The sequence below is a fragment of the Osmerus mordax genome, chromosome 4, assembly GCF_038355195.1.
Source record: "Osmerus mordax isolate fOsmMor3 chromosome 4, fOsmMor3.pri, whole genome shotgun sequence".
NCBI lineage: Eukaryota > Metazoa > Chordata > Actinopteri > Osmeriformes > Osmeridae > Osmerus > Osmerus mordax.
The window spans coordinates 4,256,610-4,278,206 of NC_090053.1; the positions used below are offsets into that span (position 1 = coordinate 4,256,610).

Genomic DNA, 21,597 nt, shown 5'->3' on the forward strand with positions numbered 1-21,597 from the left:
CAGTTCAAAGCCCCTCACCTGCAGAACAGGACAGGTGAAATTATGTGGACAGTCGAATATTAAACAAGTCACATGCTGCATGATGCTAAAGCAAGACAGTTAATTGCCTTCTGAATGGAATGTAGTATTATAGTAGTAGTACTTTCTTGATCCCCAAAGGAAATTGAGTATTCAATAGGCTGTAATTAAATATTGACAGGATTGTTTACACAAAACATTCCTCATTTGGAACTACGCTGCTTCGTAATGTCTAGATTACATACACGATATTTCATGAACCTGGCCTCAAATAATTTCTTCACGCCACGACCTTGTAGCTGCTTCAAGGTCCAGAAGAATCTGAGCGAGAGAATCCTAGCAGAAATCTGAAATACCACAAGGTGTCGCCAAATGATCATTTATTTGCGAGCTGTTAAGGCATTCATTGGGCTTATTACTTTTGGATACCGGCGTTCGCCGTATTTGTTTTCGAGGATTCAATGTAATTTAATAGTTTAGCCAAATTTCGCATTTGTATTTCTATCAAGTTCCAAAGAAACTGGCGGTGAGCATTGTCTTACCCTACTAATCCAATAAATACCCTAGTTTCATTGCCCATGCATGTACGTACAGGCTGGTCCATATCGACCTGTTCGAATCCGCATTGTAAAACGGACTGTATTCTATGTATTTCAAGGGAAGATAAACATCCTGAAGAAACACATGCAGTGCCATACGAATGTCGCATATTGTTCCTGTAAATTAAGCAAACTAACCGTAACTTGGGCGCGTTTAAATTAGTTTCTAAAGCCGCGACGGCCCAACACGACTAATAATCTAGCTATCAAAGTAGCTACGCCCTCTGCAGCTAGGTACGCCCCCAAGTCTCGGGAGAAACGGGTGGAAGAAGATAGTCACAGACGTCCCACATCAAGCTAGCTAACATTGAACGAGCTTGCTTTCAGGATGGGTACCAGAGATGACGAGTACGATTATCTGTTCAAAGGTAAATAGGACTGTAAATAAAACATATAACATGTATTATCGGCCCTTTACTTATATTTTTAGGTTTAAGACTGCAAGCGTAGGGGAGTCAGTGATCAGCTGGTACGGTAAAAGCCAGCTAGCAAACGTTAGCCGATGTTGTAGTAGCAGCAAAGCTATGTGATGAGGTTGCTAGCTAGCTAGCGCAGAGACAGAAAAACAACATCGGCGCTGTCATTGTCAAGCTAATCGCTGTAGCAGTTGATTTGCCTTCCCCTGGCCTTCCGAGAACAGTGTTTTTTCAACACAACTGATGTTTGTATGGCGTGGCACGTAATAGCCACTATCTGATATGATTGTTCAATACATTTCACACGAGCTAGTCTACCCCGTTGTCAAGTTTCCTATTCAAATAAATTCTAGTAGCCTAGCAATTTGAAAACAGCTCGGGAGTAGCTACTTAGCTAGCCAGCTAACTAGCTTATAGCGTGTCGCGAGCATCTCGGCCCTTGTGTTGAGTGTAATGTGATTCATGCTTCAAATGTATTATCCCATACAAGATAATTGCCAATTCTTCGAACGACCTTGCTCTATAATTGTTTGGGGCTCAATGTTTTAAGGTTCAGTTATTAGGCAAGGTTGATAACTAGCGTTAGAAACATACTAGCTTTAATTCAGGTATAAATACCAGCGCAAGTGGTGGGGTCCTGCTTGGTGGTGATACGGCTGAGGCCTTAACCTGTGTTGTCCTCGTCTTATGCAGTGGTCCTAATTGGAGACTCTGGAGTGGGGAAAAGTAATCTGCTGTCCCGTTTCACCCGTAACGAGTTCAACCTGGAGAGCAAGAGTACCATAGGTGTTGAGTTCGCTACTCGCAGTATACAGGTGGATGGGAAGACCGTGAAGGCCCAGATATGGGACACTGCTGGACAAGAACGCTATCGAGCCATAACCTCCGCGTGAGTGTAAACTTTGTGTCGAAAATTCAAAAATTCTTAATGTTAGCCAATAGGCCACTTGAAACATTTGACTGCCTTACTTTATAAGTCTTGATTGTTTGATCAAATGTGCAGGTATTACCGTGGTGCGGTAGGCGCCTTGCTGGTTTATGACATCGCTAAGCACCTCACCTATGAAAATGTGGAGCGCTGGTTGAAGGAGTTGAGGGACCACGCAGACAGCAACATTGTCATAATGCTGGTGGGAAACAAAAGTGACCTCCGCCACCTTAGGGCAGTTCCCACTGATGAGGCGCGGGCATTTGCAGGTCAGACCCAACACTGCAGCTACACACCAAAATATATTAGCTATGGCTTTGTGGTCTAAAATGAACACTAATTACTCCGTGCTCCTTCTCTCCCTTAGAGAAAAATGGTCTGTCATTTCTTGAAACTTCAGCACTGGATTCTACAAATGTCGAGACAGCCTTCCAGACCATTCTGACTGGTGAGCGTTCCTATCCATGTCTCTGTAGTCCTGATCCATTAAGATATTAGTCACCATTGTAGTGTAATTAAACTTTAAATAGAGTAGGTGTTAAGGAGCTTAATTGCATTTTGCTCATGGTTTTGGGTGCGGGGTGGGGAGGGGGGGCATAGAGGGTCAAGGAGAGAGAAGACTGTGATTGTGTGTAAGTGATCAGCCTCGCTGGGCAGAAGGCCAGATCTGCATGAATGACTAATCAAAGCAGTGGCCTTGATGGGGAGGATCCTCTGGGTTTCTTGAATAGGACGTGAGGGTAATAAGGATGTGCAGCTGAGCCATTAATGCTGTGCTGTTACAGGCCACAGCTGTGCCTTTTGCCCCTGCAGACTGTAGCCAAACAACAAATGTTTCAAGGGTAGTGCTATCATGTTCCATCCGGTGATTACACTGCATCATCTTATTGTTATGAAATGATCGTCACACTGCTATAATGCTCACCTGCTGTAACGTATGTGCTTGGGGTGTCGTTTCGGTGGGTGGTTGATTTTAATGACCTTCCTTTTGCTCTGTCCCTTCCCCCCGCAGAAATCTATCGCATCGTGTCCCAGAAACAGATGTCTGATCGGCGGGACAACGATATGTCTCCTAGCAACAACGTTGTTTCTATCCAGGTGCAGCCTACTGAGAACAAACCAAAGATGCAGTGCTGCCAGAGCATCTAGCAACACCATCCCACCTGCACAGCCCCAACCCCCCCCCCCCCCCCCTTTCCACCCCCCAACTCTGCTCCCCAGCACCACCTGACCTGCACAACCCCTCCCCCCACCCCTTCCTAGCCCAGTGCAGCCTTTCTGAAAGACTACTTTGGTTCTGAGATACAGCTGCACAGCCAGGCTCCAGCATAAAGGCTGTGTCTGAGGTCTGGATCCCTGTGGAAGACCACCTGTAGTCAGGACTTTTCTTTTTCCTCTGCCATGTTGGGCTTTTATATAGCAACATTTTAATAATCTGACAGGCAAATCTGCACAGAAATGTCTTAATATATTATTTGTTATTTTTTTTTCCGTTATTTTTTTGAGGCGTTGATCTTCATTATTTGTACTTGTAAATTTGACTGCACTCTCATTGCAACTGTGTCTTTGGCAGTGGGGAGCTGTGGTGCGTGGTAGACTGATGGTGTATTTGTGCTGTAAGTAGATAAAGTCCGCTGTGGTAAATGCAAATGGTAGACTAGGATCAGGGTGCCACACCCACTAAGGTTCCCACATTCAATCAGGACATTGACCAAGAAGTTATAGTATTCATCAAACATGTAGCTAGAGAAACACATGATGAAGCACTTTTATACAAGATTGGCACGGTGGAGTGTGCTGTCATTGGGGTAGCATCAGTCTGTATTTCTACTGCTCCCGGTGTAGCATGCTCCACCGAAACATGTGGCACATAGACAGTGTATGGAGGGACTGCTTCCCGACACAGTGCCTAAAAAGACTGATTCATACATAGCTGCTGGTTTTCTTTAACACGCTTTACAAGAGTAGTAGTATCAGTGCCTTTTTGGTAGAATGTCATGTTGGGATGCCTTGGTTTCACACACGTGTACTACTGCAGAACTTTCAGTATCTCCCCTCAGACCCCAGCTAATCTTATGTGTGTGTGGTGACGCCGAGGTCTTCATGTGATCTTGCTGGTTTCGGCAATGCCGCTCACGGCAGTGTGCCAGATCTCAGCCGCGCATCTTGAGATGTCAGAAACTGACCAAATCTGTTAAAGCTGTGTCAGTGAAATTCTGGACTTTGATTAAAAACCTGCCGGTAGATGAAGATCTGTGGGTCTAGGCCGGGAGAGGAGAGACAACTTCAGGACTGCGTCCCTGGCACTGAGAACAGCTACAGGGCGGGGAGGTTGTGGGGAGACTGTGGTCCACATACTTGCACTGAACATAAATCATGCTCTGGGTTACACTGCGAGCACTACAAACTTGCATTCTAACTAGGCATGGCTTTTCTTCATTTAAAACTAAAAATGTATTCCCAGAAATATTCAGATAAACAAAATAGACCCCAAGCATGTCAATGTCTGCGCAGGACCCCATACCAGTGCCTGGGAAAGACTGCAGTCCTTTAATGTACTGTGATGGCTATCTAGAGGTTACAGTCCCTTCTGTCCTGCCTGGCAGTGCCCATGATGTGAGGTTACAGATGGCACTGCCATCTCCAGTTAGCTTGCTCTATATCCGATGGAATATTGATGTTGTGATTGTTTTATTATCTTTCACATTTTGCCTCCACTTTTATTTCATTTGAGTGCTGTACTGTGATTTGTATTTGTATTTGTTTATTATAATTCAACTGTTATTTTGTCCACTAATTACAATTGAAAAGTGCAAATAAAGTAAACTATTACAACTGAGTTTAATGTCTCAGTAGTTATTTATAATTATCCCACTGTAACTACTCTTGACCTATTTAGGTATCCATGTTTCCATCTTTCTAAATGTGTTATCATTGTATTATGTATTATTGGTGTATCTTTTAGATATGTAAACACTCTTAGGATATCAGTGACCTTACCAGTGTGTAGTACATAGTTCAAGAAATGTAATCAATCAAGTCCAAGAGATGAAGCGTTAAGGACTGGTCTCATGATGGTCGTCATCGGGCGATCATGCTTCAGCTCTTGTCTAACGCAGCTGTCTAAGGGGTAAGGTTCCAGACAGTTTGTTTTTCATATCTAGGTGCGTTTGCAGATTCCACAAAGTTTGCCACGGAGTCAGCAACACAGTCATCAAAAGCCCAGAGCTTCCTTTGTGGAATTTTGAGTTCTGCAGTATTTATTAAATAAGTCTGTGCCCACTCAACACCCCCCATCCCCCAGACTGACTGTCTGAGCCTAGCCCTAGTGTACATCATCAACACCCCCCATCCCCCAGACTGACTGTCTGAGCCTAACCCTAGTGTACATCATCAACACTCACCACATGATGGGGGAGAAATATGCCCTGAGCTCCTTCTGATGGCAGCATTGGCTTTTAATGTTCAATTTATTTACCAAAAACAACAAGCAGCACTGAAATGACAGTAACTGGGCATTACTTTCCTAAAAAGTGAAACAGTCTCCAAAAACACGTTGGATTAAGGATGGCATTGTGAGAGTGTTCTCTGTTCCAGACAGTGTATGCCAATGTATATAGAACACTTCAACAGTTACATTATAATGTCCAGTGCAAAATAAATACTGTGTGTGATTGTCAGCATGTTATTGCTTCTACAGGGGAGTGAGATTCTAAAGATGAATGATCAAATGAACAAATGAATGTTCAACCAGTAAAGCAATAAAACAATAGCGTTACAAAACAAATTCAAATTATTTCTTACATATTCACTTTTTGTGAACATTTTCCAATTGAACAGTTACATCATATTTATCACTCCCAGTACACATTGATCATTCAAAAAAAAAAAGAATCACACTTCATGTGCACAAATGACACAGATCACACCAGATGAATCATGTGATATCTACATTTTGTATTCATAATTGGATCATGCTTGTTTTTTTAAAATCTAATACCACAGAAAACAAAGTCCACTATCACTAATGTATCAATAATCAATAAATAACCAATTACATTATAAATACAAAACATAAAGGCCAAAGAAATCCCTTTGTACTCACTGGGGTTCAAATATGTAAACAAACATGAGAAAGAAGAATGCTTTCACATAGTAAACACTTCTACAGTAGGTCTGATGAGTTTGTTGTGATCATTGAATGATCATTGATCACTACAGTTAATCAGAGACCATTACTATATCTTACTATTTAACCATGCTTGATTAGTTTGAGCAGAGATCCAATCTCTTAGACAGACGTTAAGATATAACAGCACAGGAACCCAGTACCCACTGTCATCTCTAGCTGTCTGACTGTGGATCAGTTCTCACAGTAGATTCCCAGAAATTGCATGTTCATTCTGTGTCTGTGTTCTGTGTAGATGGCATCTCTTCATCCGGTCCCACCCCGAGATTCTCATTGCCGTGATGTGACTCAGATTGGGGCATCTGCTTTGACATTCTCCAGGTGACACAGAGGAGGCAGATATCCCTTGTGTGTTGCAAACACACCTGTCTGTCTACTGACAGGATGTGAGAAACATTCCGACTGCTCCCGACATATCTGTATACCAATGCATCGCACAAGTCTCCAGTGAACCAAAGTCCTACAGATGGACGGAGGGATCGGTTGCTTGACCATTCTATTTATGTAGTCCTGATGCCATGTGTGGACTGAGCCACTGGATACAATTTGTGGTGATCCCACTTGAAAGTAAAATAATCCAGGTGTGTGGTTGCTGGTGAGTGTGGGTGTGTCTCCGGAGGTGGACAGGGGCCTCCCTCTCTTCCCCACGGTGTCCTCGGGGAGGTGTAAACAGAGGGAGGCGACCAGGTCCAGCGGAGCAGCAGCCCCCGCTCCATCTCCACACCCTCGGGTCACCGTGCGGAGACAGAGGGAGGGCTGCTGGCTGAATGTAGACCCGAAGTCTGGCTCCAAGTCAGGGCCTAAGGGAGTGGGCTGACCTCTAGAGCAGGGAGCTGGGGCTCTCCTGGGGCAGCGGGGGGGAGGGTGTGGGGCTGTGACGCATGGGCAGGATGTCGTAGTGGCTGGGGATGTGGCTGTTGCGGGGAAGGTCGTAGGGATTCTGGGAGAAACCGGTTGCCATTCCGTTTGGACCCTGAAGAACGCTGACTGTCGGCTCTGCGAGGGGGAGTTAGGGACAGAGAGGGGTAGTTAGGGACAGAGAGGGGGTAGTTAGGGACAGAGAGGGGGTAGTTAGGGACAGAGTGGTCGAGATACTTAGCAAGCAGAAAAGCCAGAGGATGGAAAGTGTGGATGGAATGGCAGGAGAGGAATAGGCAGGGAGCACGGCATGCAGTGGCGGTAGGAAGCCTCCATTTCCACTCGCAGCCTCCACAGCCTCCTTGTCTCCCCCACGAGTCACGTCCGAGTCATGGTTGGGCCATGTGTCCGGGGAGCAAACTAGACAGGCCTCCTCCTCCGCGGGGGTCCAACAACAGGGGCTCTTCATACTCACCCACGTCGTAGATGTTCCTGCTGGCAGAGGGGAGCACTGCGGCAGTGCCACAGAAGGGCAGGTCGCGGTGGGAGGGGGACTTCATCTCCACGTAGCTGCTCTCCGTGTGCTTGCAGGCCAGGCCTGGCGGGTCTCTGATGGTGGCGTAAGGGTTCTCACTGTTCAGGGAGCACGAGCTGTTGCTGCACATGGAGCCCTTGATGTAATCTGGAACGACCACAAGGCAAGGTCAAGCTCAGCGACATAACATGCTGTCACTGGCACGTACAAAAGGGAGGGTTGCGTGTGTGTTTAAGGTGGTGGTGGGGGGGGGGGAGGACATACAGCAGAGTGCAGTGGGACTTTCTGGAGCAGTGTAACTTTGTTTCTGCCTGACAGGTGAGCGCTGCGGCCGTGTAGACTTATTACAGGAAAGGTGGGGGAGGAGGAGGGGGACTGTCGTCCCATTCATGGACGTAACCCTCATCATTGTGATAGGAGCCCTCATTAGAGAGGCTGCAAGTATAGCCTCAAATCCTCCACGGCCCCACATTCACGCCTGCCTGGTCGGATGCTGTTTGAATGAAAGCAGGTGACAGATTGGGCTCTGGAGCTGAGAGAGTAATTATCAGTGAAGGGAACTCTCTGTCCACCATTATTATGACCGAGAGAACAACCGCGGGGGGAGAGCAGGACTAGAATAAATCATCAGGATATAAGACAACGGGTCAGATGAAGGACCTCTAAGGGAAATTGAGTTATAGGGCAACGTGCTATAATGTATTGACTGCTCTGCAATGTCTGTGTAGTGCTGGTGTCAATGGTTACAAAACAGACCCCTGTGCACTGCACTGCGCGCACACACACACACACACACTTCACCTTGTCTGGATGTTCTCTGTGTCGGTGTGTCCCCTTGTTGGACATCTGTAACAGAGGTCACGAATCATGAACACATCAAATGATACAGACTTTACAAACTACTGAAATTAACTTAAAAATCGAACGCCGTAAAGTGAATTATAACTATTTTATAGTTTAAAGGCTTCAAGCCAAGGTGACATCAATAACATGGACAGGAATCATGTAAACCTGAGTGGAATAGTGAGTCAACAATGAAGCCAGCACATGATTTGCTTAATGTTCTCAGTGTGAACAGCTCCGTGGCAGGACAGCGATAGTGGTGCCGTTATCAATTAGAAATTAGTCATGCTCTCTTTGTTTACTGTATGTCTCCATAGCAATGAGACACCAACCAGGCTGACATGCCGAGATAAACCTATTATATACTACTGCGTATAATGTTTAATGTCACTATAGTCCTTTTTCCAATGGTGGTAGGATGTTGTGGTGGTCTCTTTGACCCTCTCTCTCTCTCTCTCTCTCTCTCTCTCTCTCTCTCTCTCTCTCTCCCTCCCTCCCTCCCTCCCTCCCTCCCTCCCTCCCTCCCTCCCTCCCTCCCTCCCTCCCTCCCTCCCTCCCTCCCTCCCTCCCTCCCTCCCTCCCTCCCTCCCTCCCTCTGTCTCTCTCTCTCTTTCTGTCTTTATCCCACAGCGTCACACACACACGCACTCACACCTTATCATGACCACACAAGATAACACATTCTTTTGAAAGCACCAGGGTAAGGAGCCGCCAGAATACTTTGTTGGTGTTTGAATATGGATGAGTGCATGTATAATGAGAATCTGTGTGCTGGTCTTTGTAATTACTCTGACTTGACAGATATCTAATCATACACTTCTAGTCATCCTTTATAGACAACAAGAAGGCTGTGTCCTGGTAAATATGCATACACATGCAAATAAGAGATGGCTTTAATCTGAGTGACTTCATATCAGAAAAAGTGTAGATGGACAGTGGCTTTGTGATACGCATGCATTATTACTGTGAGCAAAGTGAAGACTTTGAGGGGGGGGGGAGGGGGAACTGACCTAAGTCGTTGAGATTGCAGTAGGCCCTCCACTCTAAACTGCTGCTGCCTCCCTTCAGAGTGTTGGACTGGGGAAGGGAAACAGAAGTAATCAGTCACTGCATCTCTACTACGGAGCGCTGTGAACCCATATGGACTGGGTCAGGGTGGAGGTGTGTGAGGGTCAGGGTGGAGGTGTGTGAGGGTCAGGGTGGAGGTGTGTGAGGGTCAGGGTGGTGTGTGAGGGTCGGGATGGTGGTGTGTGAGGGTCAGGGTGGTGTGTGAGGGTCAGGGTGGTGTGTGAGGGTCAGGGTGGAGGTGTGTGAGGGTCAGGGTGGAGGTGTGTGAGGGTCAGGGTGGTGGTGTGTGAGGGTCAGGGTGGTGTGTGAGGGTCAGGGTGGTGGTGTGTGAGGGTCAGGGTGGAGGTGTGTGAGGGTCAGGGTGGTGTGTGAGGGTCAGGGTGGAGGTGTGTGAGGGTCATGGTGGTGTGTGAGGGTCAGGGTGGAGGTGTGTGAGGGTCAGGGTGGAGGTGTGTGAGGGTCAGGGTGGAGGTGTGTGAGGGTCAGGGTGAAGGTGTGTGAGGGTCAGGGTGGAGGTGTGTGAGGGTCAGGGTGGAGGTGTGTGAGGGGTAGCGCTACCTTGAGGGTGAGCGTGCCGTCCAGGCTGTTGGAGATGGACGAGGGGATGGTGCACTGGGCCACGGTGTGGTAGCTGGGGTTGGAGAAGCACTGGCCGGCGCTGCTGCTGCTGCTGGTGCTGCTGGGAGGGGCCTCCAGGGTGGTGGGCCGCATGGCGACGGTGCTGCCACACTCTGAGGGCCGGGGGGCGGTCAGAGGTCAGAGGAAGCAGACTCAGGTCAGAGAAGCAGTTCGGCGAAAAAGACGGTGCTTGATTGGACCAGGTTAAACCCAAACTAGCAGATTCCTCCTGGGTATGACCAGTGGATTTACATTTACGTTTAAATGATGTAGCAGATATTGTTTTCCAAAGTCACATACAAATAGTACATCGTTCTAACAGTGTTTCGGTGATCAGAGTCAAAGAACGGTCTGTATTTACGACAGTACCCACAGGCATGGTGAACAAAAAGGATGACCACGGCGCGACACTAACATCTGAATCTCTCCTCCCGCTCACCAGATAGGGAGTAGTCAGTGCTGGTGATGCGTAGAGAGGGCGTGTAAGCCACGCTGGGCTGCAGATTGTGGCCTTTGTCCCTCTGCCTCTGTCTGTACCACACAAACAAGCTGAGCATGGCCATGATGATGAGGAGGAGGAAGATGATGCCCATGACTGCCCCTGCCGACTGGCGCTCTGAGCCCCGGGCGGGGCTGATCTTAGTGTAGGGGTTCAGCTCTTCCATCATCAGAGCCGCTGCCATAATCGCACGCACCCACACCCCCCCACCCCCCAACACACACACACACACACACACACACACAAAGAAGGAATAGTGTCGGTTAGTGAGCGCGTGAAAGAAAATAGAATAGGTTGGAATGAGAAACCCCGATGTAGGCTCACCCTGGTCGCAGCGGATGCCTTTGTACCCAGGGCTGCAGTAGCAGGTTCCAGTCACGTAGTCACAGGTTGCGTTGTTCATGCACTCACACAGCTGCTGGCAGCCATAACCAAACGTACCCGGAGGGCACTCTGCACAACAGACAAGACATCAACGTCAAATATCGAACCCACAGGGAGGACACGCTGTCACTGTTGTCGGTGTTGAAAGTGAGATAGAGAGGGGGGGGGGGGGGGGGGGGGGGGGAGTTGAGAAACTCACTCTGCTCACAGCGAGAGGGGGGGGGGGGGGGGGGGAGTTGAGAAACTCACTCTGCTCACAGCGAGAGGGGGGGGGGGGGAGTTGAGAAACTCACTCTGCTCACAGCGAGAGGGGGGGGGGGGGGGGGGGGGGGGAGTTGAGAAACTCACTCTGCTCACAGCGAGAGGGGGGGGGGGGGGGGGGGGGGAGTTGAGAAACTCACTCTGCTCACAGCGAGAGGGGGGGGGGGGGGGGGGGGAGTTGAGAAACTCACTCTGCTCACAGCGAGAGGGGGGGGGGGGGGGAGAGTTGAGAAACTCACTCTGCTCACAGCGAGAGGGGGGGGGGGGGGGGGGGGGGGAGTTGAGAAACTCACTCTGCTCACAGCGAGAGGGGGGGGGGGGGGGGGGGAGTTGAGAAACTCACTCTGCTCACAGCGAGAGGGGGGGGGGGGGGAGAGTTGAGAAACTCACTCTGCTCACAGCGAGAGGGGGGGGGGGGGGGGGGAGTTGAGAAACTCACTCTGCTCACAGCGAGAGGGGGGGGGGGGGGAGAGTTGAGAAACTCACTCTGCTCACAGCGAGAGGGGGGGGGGGGGGGGGGAGTTGAGAAACTCACTCTGCTCACAGCGAGAGGGGGGGGGGGGGGAGAGTTGAGAAACTCACTCTGCTCACAGCGAGAGGGGGGGGGGGGGGGGGGGGAGTTGAGAAACTCACTCTGCTCACAGCGAGAGGGGGGGGGGGGGGGGGGGGGGAGTTGAGAAACTCACTCTGCTCACAGCTGGTCCCGATAAAGCCTGTTCGGCAGCCACACTGGCCAGTCATGTGGTCACAGTCAGCTCCGTTCTGACAGCGACAGACCTCAGAACAGTCCCGGCATAGAACCCAGATGGACAGCCTAGGGGGAGAGAGGGAGGGATGGCGGGCGAGAGAGGCGGGGAGTCTGTTTGTTTTGAAGCAAGGGAACACAATTTAACGCATCGACAATCCTACCATAACGCAAGCAAGACAAATATTACGAGCAGGGATAAATGCTTTGTGCTCCGGAACACTAACCCTCATTGGAATGCACAAATGACACATTTGAGCTGGGTGACACTTGCTGATTTTGTCAACTGTGACCATGACAAGGGTGATAAGATGGAAGTGCCTGTTTTTATGGTTCAGTGTTTTTACGAGGGAATCACAATCAAGGTATAAGCTCTCAATGGCAGCGGTATTTGAATGAATATGGCAATCTGTACCGTTCCTAATTAAAGGTATGAGATGAAAAGCTTTGGTGGCAGTAATGTGACCAACAGCCATTGTCAGATATTGTAACATAAAGTGTAGTTTAATTAAAAGCAGAGTATCAAACACTAAAAAGTCATTGATATTTGCTTCTCACAATTTGCCACTCGAGACTCTTGTGAGAAGTGCCATCTGGCCGCAGTTTCACCCTAACGCCAGCAGATGTCACTGTGTCCCTGTGACCTGGGTGTTACCAGAGACTCACGCTGTGTGCAGTAGAGACCAGTCCAGCCAGGGCTACACCTGCACTCTCCGTCATAGGCACTGCACTGGGCTCCGTTGTGACAGTTACATGAGTTGAGGCAGTCAGGGCCCCAGTACCCCGAGGGGCAGGCTGTAGACGCCAGCGAAGGGCAAGTGGAGCACGCACACACACACACACACACACACACAAACGCACACACACACGATGCAAAACAGAAACATGGGAACTTCAGTCGCTTCAATCGCTTCAATCAATATAATATTGCCTTTCTTGCAGACCTCTAATTTGCACATACAAATTGATCAGAGCCCATATGCTAATTTTTGCTCTTTAATCCAATGAATCAAAGACAGTGGCATAAAATCAGTAATAGTTGTGTGTTAAGACGAGGTTAAGACCTATTCTTGGAATGTATATGATAATGAAAGGGATTCACATGTGACATGAGGTCAATGGACGAGAGAAATGAGGACTTCTACAGTTACCCGGAGGTAGAGACATACTGTAGAGAGAGAGAGAGACCTCGACGTACCATGAGAGCAGTCCTCTCCAATCCAGCCAGGGAAGCACTGGCAGGACCCATCGATGGGGTTGCATGTGCCGTTGTTGGTGCAGAGGCAAATCTCGCCACAGGCTTTTCCGTACCTGCCACTGGAACACACTGAGTACATACAAACAACACACACTGTGGTTACAGAATAAACGTAACCACCGGAAACACTCGCTTAGAAATGACAGGCATGTTTATCTCTGCATGCTTCTAACATCAGGAGGTCAAGCGTGAGCACAGGCATGACGCTGTGAGTATACTGTAAATGTCTTTCTCAAGCGGTGTACTTTCACTGCCAGCTGTGTTGAACGTCAGTGTTCTTTCTGAAGATGTAGACGGGAGATGAATCTGTGTTATAACGGCTAATCCGCACCTCCAGTTCTGCTGCATGTCTGCCCCACTTCCATTAAGCTCTGACTAAAATGATTGATGTTCCAGAAAATTAAAATAGACCTTGTGTACATTTTTTATTCAATTAATATTTCAATGCTCTCTGACACTCTCCTCAATTCAAGATTTCATTTTAGATTAGACTTCTATCGCGCTGTATGTGGGACAAATTCAAAAGGGACCTGCATGCAGCCAAAGACAAGTGGCAGCTTAACCAGTGGATAAACCAGAATCATCGAGTTGTTACATAAGGTGAAAAGAAAGCACCAGAAATCAGATAAGGTAAATGCCCGTGAGAGTGTGTGGAGACTTGATCATTTTGATGTATTCTAACGATAATGGTTTCTTCCTGTTCTTGGAACCTCTTTCAAGCAGTGCAGGTTTCTTCAGGGACCGCTTCAGGCTTGGACAAGCAGGACTGAACACATGGAGTAGTAGTGGTTGTGATCTCGCCACCTATCTCCCGGTAGAACTGCCTGTTCTCCAGTAATTATGGACTGGACAAATTAACGCTCCTCTCTTTTCCCTTCCAGTTAGCAAAGATATTAAAGATTTAGTCATCACACAGCTCTCAAAACCATGAAAGAGAATTCTCTATATATATACCCACTGCTATTCCTTAATTCATAAGAAAGACTGGTAAATTATTAGGAAAAGTAATATCTACAGTACATGCATGTGGCTGTCCTCAGTTGTGTGTGGAGTGAGGTGGACATTAGAGAGTAATTCAGCTAAAGCATCGGCTTGTCCAGGTGCTTCTCCTTAGTTACGCAATGGGACAGTATATTAATTATTTATCTTAATCTCTCATTTTATCCTGCTAAAAACAACAGCTGTTTTGCTGACATTTTTAAGATCCATTCGCATAGAAATGTAACATATGAACTCATGTTACTCAAATGTTAATGACATTTAGTTATTCACGAACTTCACTAATGGTACGGGAACAGACAACGTTAGTTTATGTTAAAATAGGTCATCGTTTTTTACAGCCTGCAAGCAGCGCAGGTTCAAAGAGGAGTAGTTGAATAAGTTGAACAAGTTCATCCAGTGTCTCTAGAGCCAGTGTCTCCAGTTCATTGCTGTACTGTGATTCATATCAGCTCATTTACATGCATGTGATCCATGACATTCAACACACATTCAATAAGTGTACGTCTTCAAACATGCAGAACATGCATACCATTATATGTAGTCACTATACATCATTTAACATGCATTACATTTGCGTATAAACCCTTGTGTTTCTGCACATTGTTCTCCTTTTCAATATAATCTGAAGTACTTCAGATTATACTGAAAAAGAGAAATCCAATATTGACATCACATATTGTTTTTATTTTATTAATTGTTTACACTCAAAAAGACTGGTTTCAGCATCATTCAGATTTTGAAAGAAGGTTGTCAGAGACACTGATAATGGCCGGGTTTCCCAGATTCGTTAAGAAGCTCTTAACACTAAGAGCTTCTTAAGAGCGTTCTAAGAACGTTCTAGAGCGTTCTTAGAACGCTCTTAAGAAGCTCTTAGTGTTAAGAGCTTCTTAACGAATCTGGGAAACCCGGCCAATGTCAATTGTGTGCAGCATAGAGACAGGTGGCACAGCAGGGCGTTTGAGGGTCTTAAAGCAATAAAGGACATCAAACACACAATTAAATCACTCGCCATCCAGTCTCTGAGGGACTAACAGTGTACAGTGCATTTCTTTTTTGCACCAAAAAACTTTGGGCACAAACTTTACAATGTACCACTATCGCTTACCTTCCTCCATGTTCACAGTAAAGTAAGGCCCTGTAAATAACAGAGCAGGGGCAAGGACCAGGGTGTGAGAGCACACAAAGGGGAGGGGGGGAGAGGTCTACTTGCCTTGGTTGCACAGAGAGCCGGAGAAGCCGGACAGGCACTCGCAGTGACCCGTGACGTGGTGGCACGGCCCTGTGCTGTGCACACACTGTGGGCATGACTGGCTACAGCGGTGCCCATAGAACCCAGGAGAGCAGACTGGTACAAAGACAGCGAGGAGGAGAGGAGAGGAGTGGGGAGGAGAGAGGGGAGGGGAGAGGAGAGGAGAGGAGAGGAGAGAGGAGACAGGAGAGGAGAGGAGAGGAGAGGAGAGGAGAGGAGAGGAGAGGAGAGGAGAGGAGAGGAGAGGAGAGGAGAGGAGAGGAGAGGAGAGGAGAGGAGAGGAGAGGAGAGGAGAGGAGAGGGGAGAGAGGAGAGAGGAGAGGAGAGGAGTGAGAAGAGAGGATAGGAGAGGAGAGGAGAGGAGACAGGAGAGGAGAGGAGAGAGGAGAGAGGAGAGAGGAGAGAGGAGAGAGGAGAGGAGTGAGGAGAGAGGAGAGGAGAGGAGAGGAGGAGAGGAAAGAGGAAAGAGGAGGAGAGGGAGGCAAGGAACAATGGGAATGAAACATGTAAAATAATGAGGGTGGATTTGAGGAGAAAGATGAGGGGATGATAGAGGGAATGATAAAGTGGAAGAAGAACAAAAGAGCAAGAGGGCAGAAAAGAAAAGAAAGAAACGAAAGAAGAGAAATGTCAATCACTCTAATCATTCTATCCTATATGCTGTCTGAGATATAATATTAAAGTAGTCAAGACAAATATGAAAGACTTGTGTCAATTTTCGTTAGATAGCAGCTTGACAACAATAAAATAATAATGATGGACTAGTTGAGCGCTGCCTAGCTTCGCTAGAAAACAATTTATGACATGCTGTTAATACATATTCAATACATTATCATTTGCAAAAATAACATGACATAATCTAATTGTGAATGTTTTCATAATTGAAATTGAATTGAAGAGAAATAACATACAGTACATTTCTTTCTATAATAAAGTATAGTGTTCCATTTATAGTTGACACACACAAAAACATACACAAACACACAATTCCACTTCATCTGATGTTTACAGGTTTGGCCTCTAAAGATCGCCCCCAATCAGTGAGCTCATCACTTGAGGCCAGCAACAGAGAGAGCCCAGTCGGAGAGAGAACACCGTCCCTGGGAGGGGGGCCCGACGAGGGGCTGATGAGCCCGGGACAAGGGCCCCCCCAGGGACGATGGGGACACAGTGATGAAGTGAAAGCTGTGATGAAGGGTTTACTCTCACACATTTATGACCAACAACTAAGTGCTGTTCAAGTGCTCTTCAACTCTCCATTCGACAGCTCCTCAGAGAGCCGGGGAAGGTCAGCCAGTAGCATGGTGGAGTTGCCATGCTTGCGTCTCTCTCTCCTTCTCTCTCTCTGTTTCTCTCTGTCTCTTTCTCTGTCTCTCTCTCTGTCTCCCTCTCTCTCTCTCTCTGTGTCTCTCTCTCTCTGTGTCTCTCTCTCTGTCTCTGTCTCTCTCTGTGTGTCTCTTTCTCTCCTTTCATTTCATTTTCATTTCAATGGGCTTTATTAGAATAATGAACAAATGTTCATACTGCCAAAGCAACGGTGGAGTTACAGAAATAGTATTTAGATTATTATTATGGAGGTCGGTATATTATTAATGTTGCCAAATAATCTGATAACAATTAAATATGGTAAATTCAGTTGAAAGATTAAAGCAGGAGAACATACAGTATATACACACATACACAGGTCAGTCACACACACAGTATATGTTGTGTGTGTGCTTTGTGTGTCTAGGTCACTCACTGTCTCTCAGGTTGTGGCATATTGATACATACAGCAAGGTCTGCCCTGTCTCCTTCTCCTAGGAGTATTTTTACCTTTGAGAGGTCACTAAGACCTTTGACATCTGAGATTACAGAGTGGAATTTGTTACAGTAACCATTATACCATATATCACAGAATGTTTCACATTGTAGGAGGAAGTGCATCTCTGTCTCAACCTCACCTGTCAAACAGTGACCACATATTCTGTGTTCTTTCAGTTGCCATGATTGGTGGTCACCGACCCTGTACTTGGTTAGGATCTGTCTCTGCTTTCTATCTCTGACAGTAGAGAGATATTCTGCCAATGTATAATCTCTTTGTAGGCTAGATAACATTCAAATCTACTTTGGCTTTTAGTTTCTTCTTTCCAATGTTCCAAGTAGGTTTCTTTACATTGTGTCCGAATTTGTATTACTCTGATTGGCGGAAAGCAGTGTTGGTGTGAGACTGGTCAGGGTTTGTCTGAGTGGGGGCAGTTAGTCCTCTCTCTCTCTCTCTCTCTCTCTCTCTCTCTCTCTCTCTCTCTCTCTCTCTCTCTCTCTCTCTCTCTCTCTCTCTCTCTCTCTCTCTCTCTCTCTCTCTCTCTCTCTCTCTCTCTCCCTCTCCCTCTCCCTCTCCCTCTCCCTCTCCCTCTCCCTCTCCCTCTCTCTCTCTCTCTCTCTCTCTCTCTCTCTCTCTCTCTCTCTGTGTAGTGTTACTTTGCTCGCCCATATCAGAACGAGTATTATGAAGTGTGACACGTGACTGAGCAGGCGAGTATGGGGTCTTACTTCTCTTGCAGGAGGTCCCACGGTAACCCGGAGCGCACACACACGTGCCGTCCTCGGGGGAACAGGAGCCGCCATTCTGACACGAGCAAGTGACAGAGCAGTTGGGGCCCCAGAACCCTTGGGGACACACATTATCACAGTGAATACCTGTGGACACAAGAAAAAGGGGTTTGTTTTTTTAAAAGATTTCAATTCACGCTGCCAGACAGCAACGTCACAGAGAGATCCGTAAAAGCATATCCACTCAACAGCGAGGCTGGGCAAGCTTTAGTTTGGAGGGAAGACGCCTTGCTTTTTGTCGAGGGTGTTTCTTGAGTTCAGCCTGTCCTTCTCCGCTCCCTGTCTCCAATCTAAATGTATTTATTTTGGATCTGACTGGGCCTCCGTGCCAGTGCAGTGTGTTGATTAACAGGGTTGGGTCCCCTGGGTTGTCTTTGCTGCTCTCCCATTCTCTTTCAGCAGAGCCGGGCTTGTGTGCTGAGCTGAAGGGATGTCTCCACTGGGGCCCAGGCTACAACAGAAGTAGCTGGAAGTGTCTCTGTGTCGCTGGCCAGCCTCCAACCAACAAAACAGAACCCGGAGCGCATAGAGGGATGCGTGCGGCACACACGTGAACACATTCATGCGTGTGCCTGACCAGTGCAGTGTCCCAGTGAGGAGGCGGCCTGCTGAGATTGACAGAGCAGCAGGGCCGTGGCACATGTGCACACACGTGCATGCGTGCAAGTCCACCGGGTTTCTATACGCACACACACACACACACACGTACAGCAGCATTACTCTTTCAAGCTTCAGCCTCAGCTCTGGAGCCTCATTTGAAATTTTCTTTGACAGGGAATTTCTGACAATGGTGCCTCCATTAAAGCAGCATTAGAGCTGTACCTTTGAATTAAACCTGGGCCTAAACTCAGGGGACTAATGTCATACAGTACCTGTGATTCCTTTGTGGGGGACGGGGGTGCACTGAGGGGGGAGGTGTGTGTGTCTGGGGTGTGGGGGGGGGTACGGAGCTGATAGGGGGGGGTGGGAGTGATACAGTCAGAAAGCCCAACCCTGGACATCAAAGGAAGGGCAGGCTTGCGCGAGATTGTTTGAGGTTCTGCTGGGCCAGCCTCTCCCTTTATTGTCAGCAAACGAATGCTGAGAAAACTTCACACTTTGAGTCTAATGGTGACAAACAGAGGCCCGTTAGAAGTCTCTGAGAGATCTCCAGCATCTGCAGAAGAGTCTCTCCGCCAAGCACTGCCAGAGGTTCCACCGTCCAATTAGTGGGGAATAAGCTGAACACACTCCCATGACCTCAAACACTCAGAGAGATCACATGCCAACATACAGTGCAGAACACGTAACCACGTGCACGTTTTCACTGTTCTTACTCACACACTCTTTCCATACTATTTTTTGTGTTCTCTTCAGTCGTGCAATGTTGAGCTCGGCATGGCAACCGACAGGCAGCTATGTCTCAGCCTCGCTAAGCCCACGGCTCATCTTCTGCCAACCTCATACACCGGCTTGGTTTGGATTCTTTCCTCTCCGATTTCTGTCACGCCACAAGTAAGTGGGCCCTTTATGGACGCTCTCTTTCTGGCTCCGTTGTGACTGTTTTACAGTAATGCCTCTTTCTCTTTCCTTTCACAAATCCATGACTAAGTCCAGGCTTCTCGATTGCCCATTCCCATCTCTCTCCTTCGTGTCTTTCCCAAGGTCCTCTATGTGTGAGTTTACATATATGGGCCCAGTGGACTGCCTGGCCCACTGGTCCAAGCTCTGCAGAAGGTAGAGCGCAGCAGACCATGGAGATCCGTACAGGCATGACCTTTCCTGAGGATACCTGCCTTTCCCATAATGCACCTCTCCACTGGAGCTCACAGAACAGGCCTGTCCTGCCCCCCCCCCCCCCCCCCCCCCCCCCTTATATTTGGCATTCAGATATAAAACTTTCAGAGCATAATGATCCACACCCTTGGTGTGACATTCCCTTTTTCCTACCCTCCTTCTCTTGCCCTGCAAGGAAATGTTTAGATTTACTGGAGACACAGCCCACCTTGAAGATCGAAACACCAAATTGTATTAATCTGCTTGCGGTACGTGTACATGTTAAAAAGTTAAAAGCTACCAATAACTGCTCATACAGAGGCTTGTGTTTTCATAACAGCCTGATAAATGTGGAGACAGTCAGTCATCATGGCTCATCTTGACACCCGCTGTGCAGGACGGCTAAAAAAGATTAGGCTTGCCATGCAGAATGTAGATTCAGTTTTATAGATATGAGTGTTTGAGTTAGGAAAATTGAGTCCAATGTATAAATCAAGTGACTACGTCTGTTGTGTCACAACTGAGGAAGGAATTTGTAGAATGATAACATTCCAGTTTCCAATGATATTCATTTTGAAGAACAATATTTATTTAACAGAAAACAGCTTAGACATTCTCTACACAGTTACAGAATCACATGTCAGATACTAACGATAATAAATCTCCACATTATGTAGTGTATGCATATTGTGCATAAGCACAATATGACATATTAATGTTTTTTTGCTATGAGGCGGATTTAAGTCAATCATATTCGGCTATATTTGTCAGTAAGCCTGTGTTTATACAGCAGTAATGTAAATAGACAAAACAGTATATAAACAATGTCGTACTCTAGGAATGTGTGCTAATACTAACCTGTCCAGCCTGCTAGACAGTGGCAGAAGCCGCTCACAGGATCACAGCCGTCGGCGTGGCTACAGTCACAACGCTCTCGACAGTCCAGCCCGTAGGTGCCATCCTGTCGACACATGGATCGGGGGGTTACAACACACGTCTGACACTGTTCACGCGCCTCTCCCGCGCAGAGCTTGGCACGACACAGGCCGGGCCTCGACAGGCTCCGGGAGGTCAAAGGTCATACTCACGGGGCAGGGCAGCGTGCAGTGCTCTCCTCTCCACCCAGGGGAGCAGGTGCAGGTGCCGTCCATGGGGTCGCAGTCCGCCCCGTTGGCGCACAGGCAGGTCTGGTTGCAGCTCAGCCCCCAGGTGCCACTGGAGCACAGGATGGAGCAGTCCACGCCCTGCCAGCCTGCGGAACGCGGAGGGGGTACAAACCCAAACCGTCAGCACTTTTCTCGGAGACGCGGGACGTTGTTGTTGCTAAAGCATCCCGCCATGACGGATGAGCACTTTTCAGTGTCGTCATCCAGCCCTCAGGCTATGCTAATGCCTCGGAAGCCCAGGCCCAGGGTTGTTAATAATGGATGGGTTCAGGAAAGACATCTCACTGTTCTATAGGGGATACGACTGACAGACTAGGCCCGTGTCTCCTCGGGACAGGGGTCATCAGAGTGCTTTGAGAGAAGCCTCGAGGGAAGGAAACCCTTCGGTTTTGATATCGCCCTCCTCATATCAGCGGATCTCTGAGGTGTTTAATGCAAGGCTGCCGTGGCGTTTCATCAGCTCTCTAACACACGCTTTGATTTCTGAATGACACTTTGATATCGCATGATTGCCCATGAATGAATTAGAGGTCAGACTTTTGATCCTGCCGTGGCCCACTGGGTCTCAAGAGGTCTTGAGGCCCGGGGTCGGGTTTAGTTTGAAGAGCGACCGT

At 47.8% G+C, this 21,597-nt stretch overlaps 2 protein-coding genes across 2 annotated transcripts in view; one reads left to right on the forward strand and one right to left on the reverse strand.

Annotated features, from left to right (window-relative positions):
• Nucleotides 1-855: 855 nt before the first annotated feature.
• Nucleotides 856-4,800, forward strand: rab11a (RAB11a, member RAS oncogene family). Its single transcript, XM_067234402.1, has 5 exons — nucleotides 856-985; nucleotides 1,727-1,922; nucleotides 2,037-2,230; nucleotides 2,329-2,409; nucleotides 2,974-4,800. Exons 1-5 carry the CDS (start codon nucleotides 946-948, stop codon nucleotides 3,108-3,110), a joined length of 648 nt encoding a protein of 215 aa, XP_067090503.1. The 5' UTR covers nucleotides 856-945; the 3' UTR covers nucleotides 3,111-4,800.
• Nucleotides 4,801-6,970: 2,170 nt separating this feature from the next.
• The window catches only part of megf11 (multiple EGF-like-domains 11), a 40,422-nt gene continuing 25,795 nt past the window's right edge, over nucleotides 6,971-21,597 (reverse strand). The window contains 14 exon segments of the mRNA XM_067234171.1: nucleotides 6,971-7,146; nucleotides 7,484-7,690; nucleotides 9,397-9,463; nucleotides 10,013-10,151; nucleotides 10,517-10,748; nucleotides 10,896-11,024; nucleotides 11,903-12,010; nucleotides 12,013-12,030; nucleotides 12,628-12,756; nucleotides 13,160-13,288; nucleotides 15,432-15,566; nucleotides 18,003-18,149; nucleotides 20,676-20,778; nucleotides 20,906-21,069. Coding sequence (XP_067090272.1) covers nucleotides 6,971-7,146; nucleotides 7,484-7,690; nucleotides 9,397-9,463; nucleotides 10,013-10,151; nucleotides 10,517-10,748; nucleotides 10,896-11,024; nucleotides 11,903-12,010; nucleotides 12,013-12,030; nucleotides 12,628-12,756; nucleotides 13,160-13,288; nucleotides 15,432-15,566; nucleotides 18,003-18,149; nucleotides 20,676-20,778; nucleotides 20,906-21,069 — 1,883 coding nt within the window.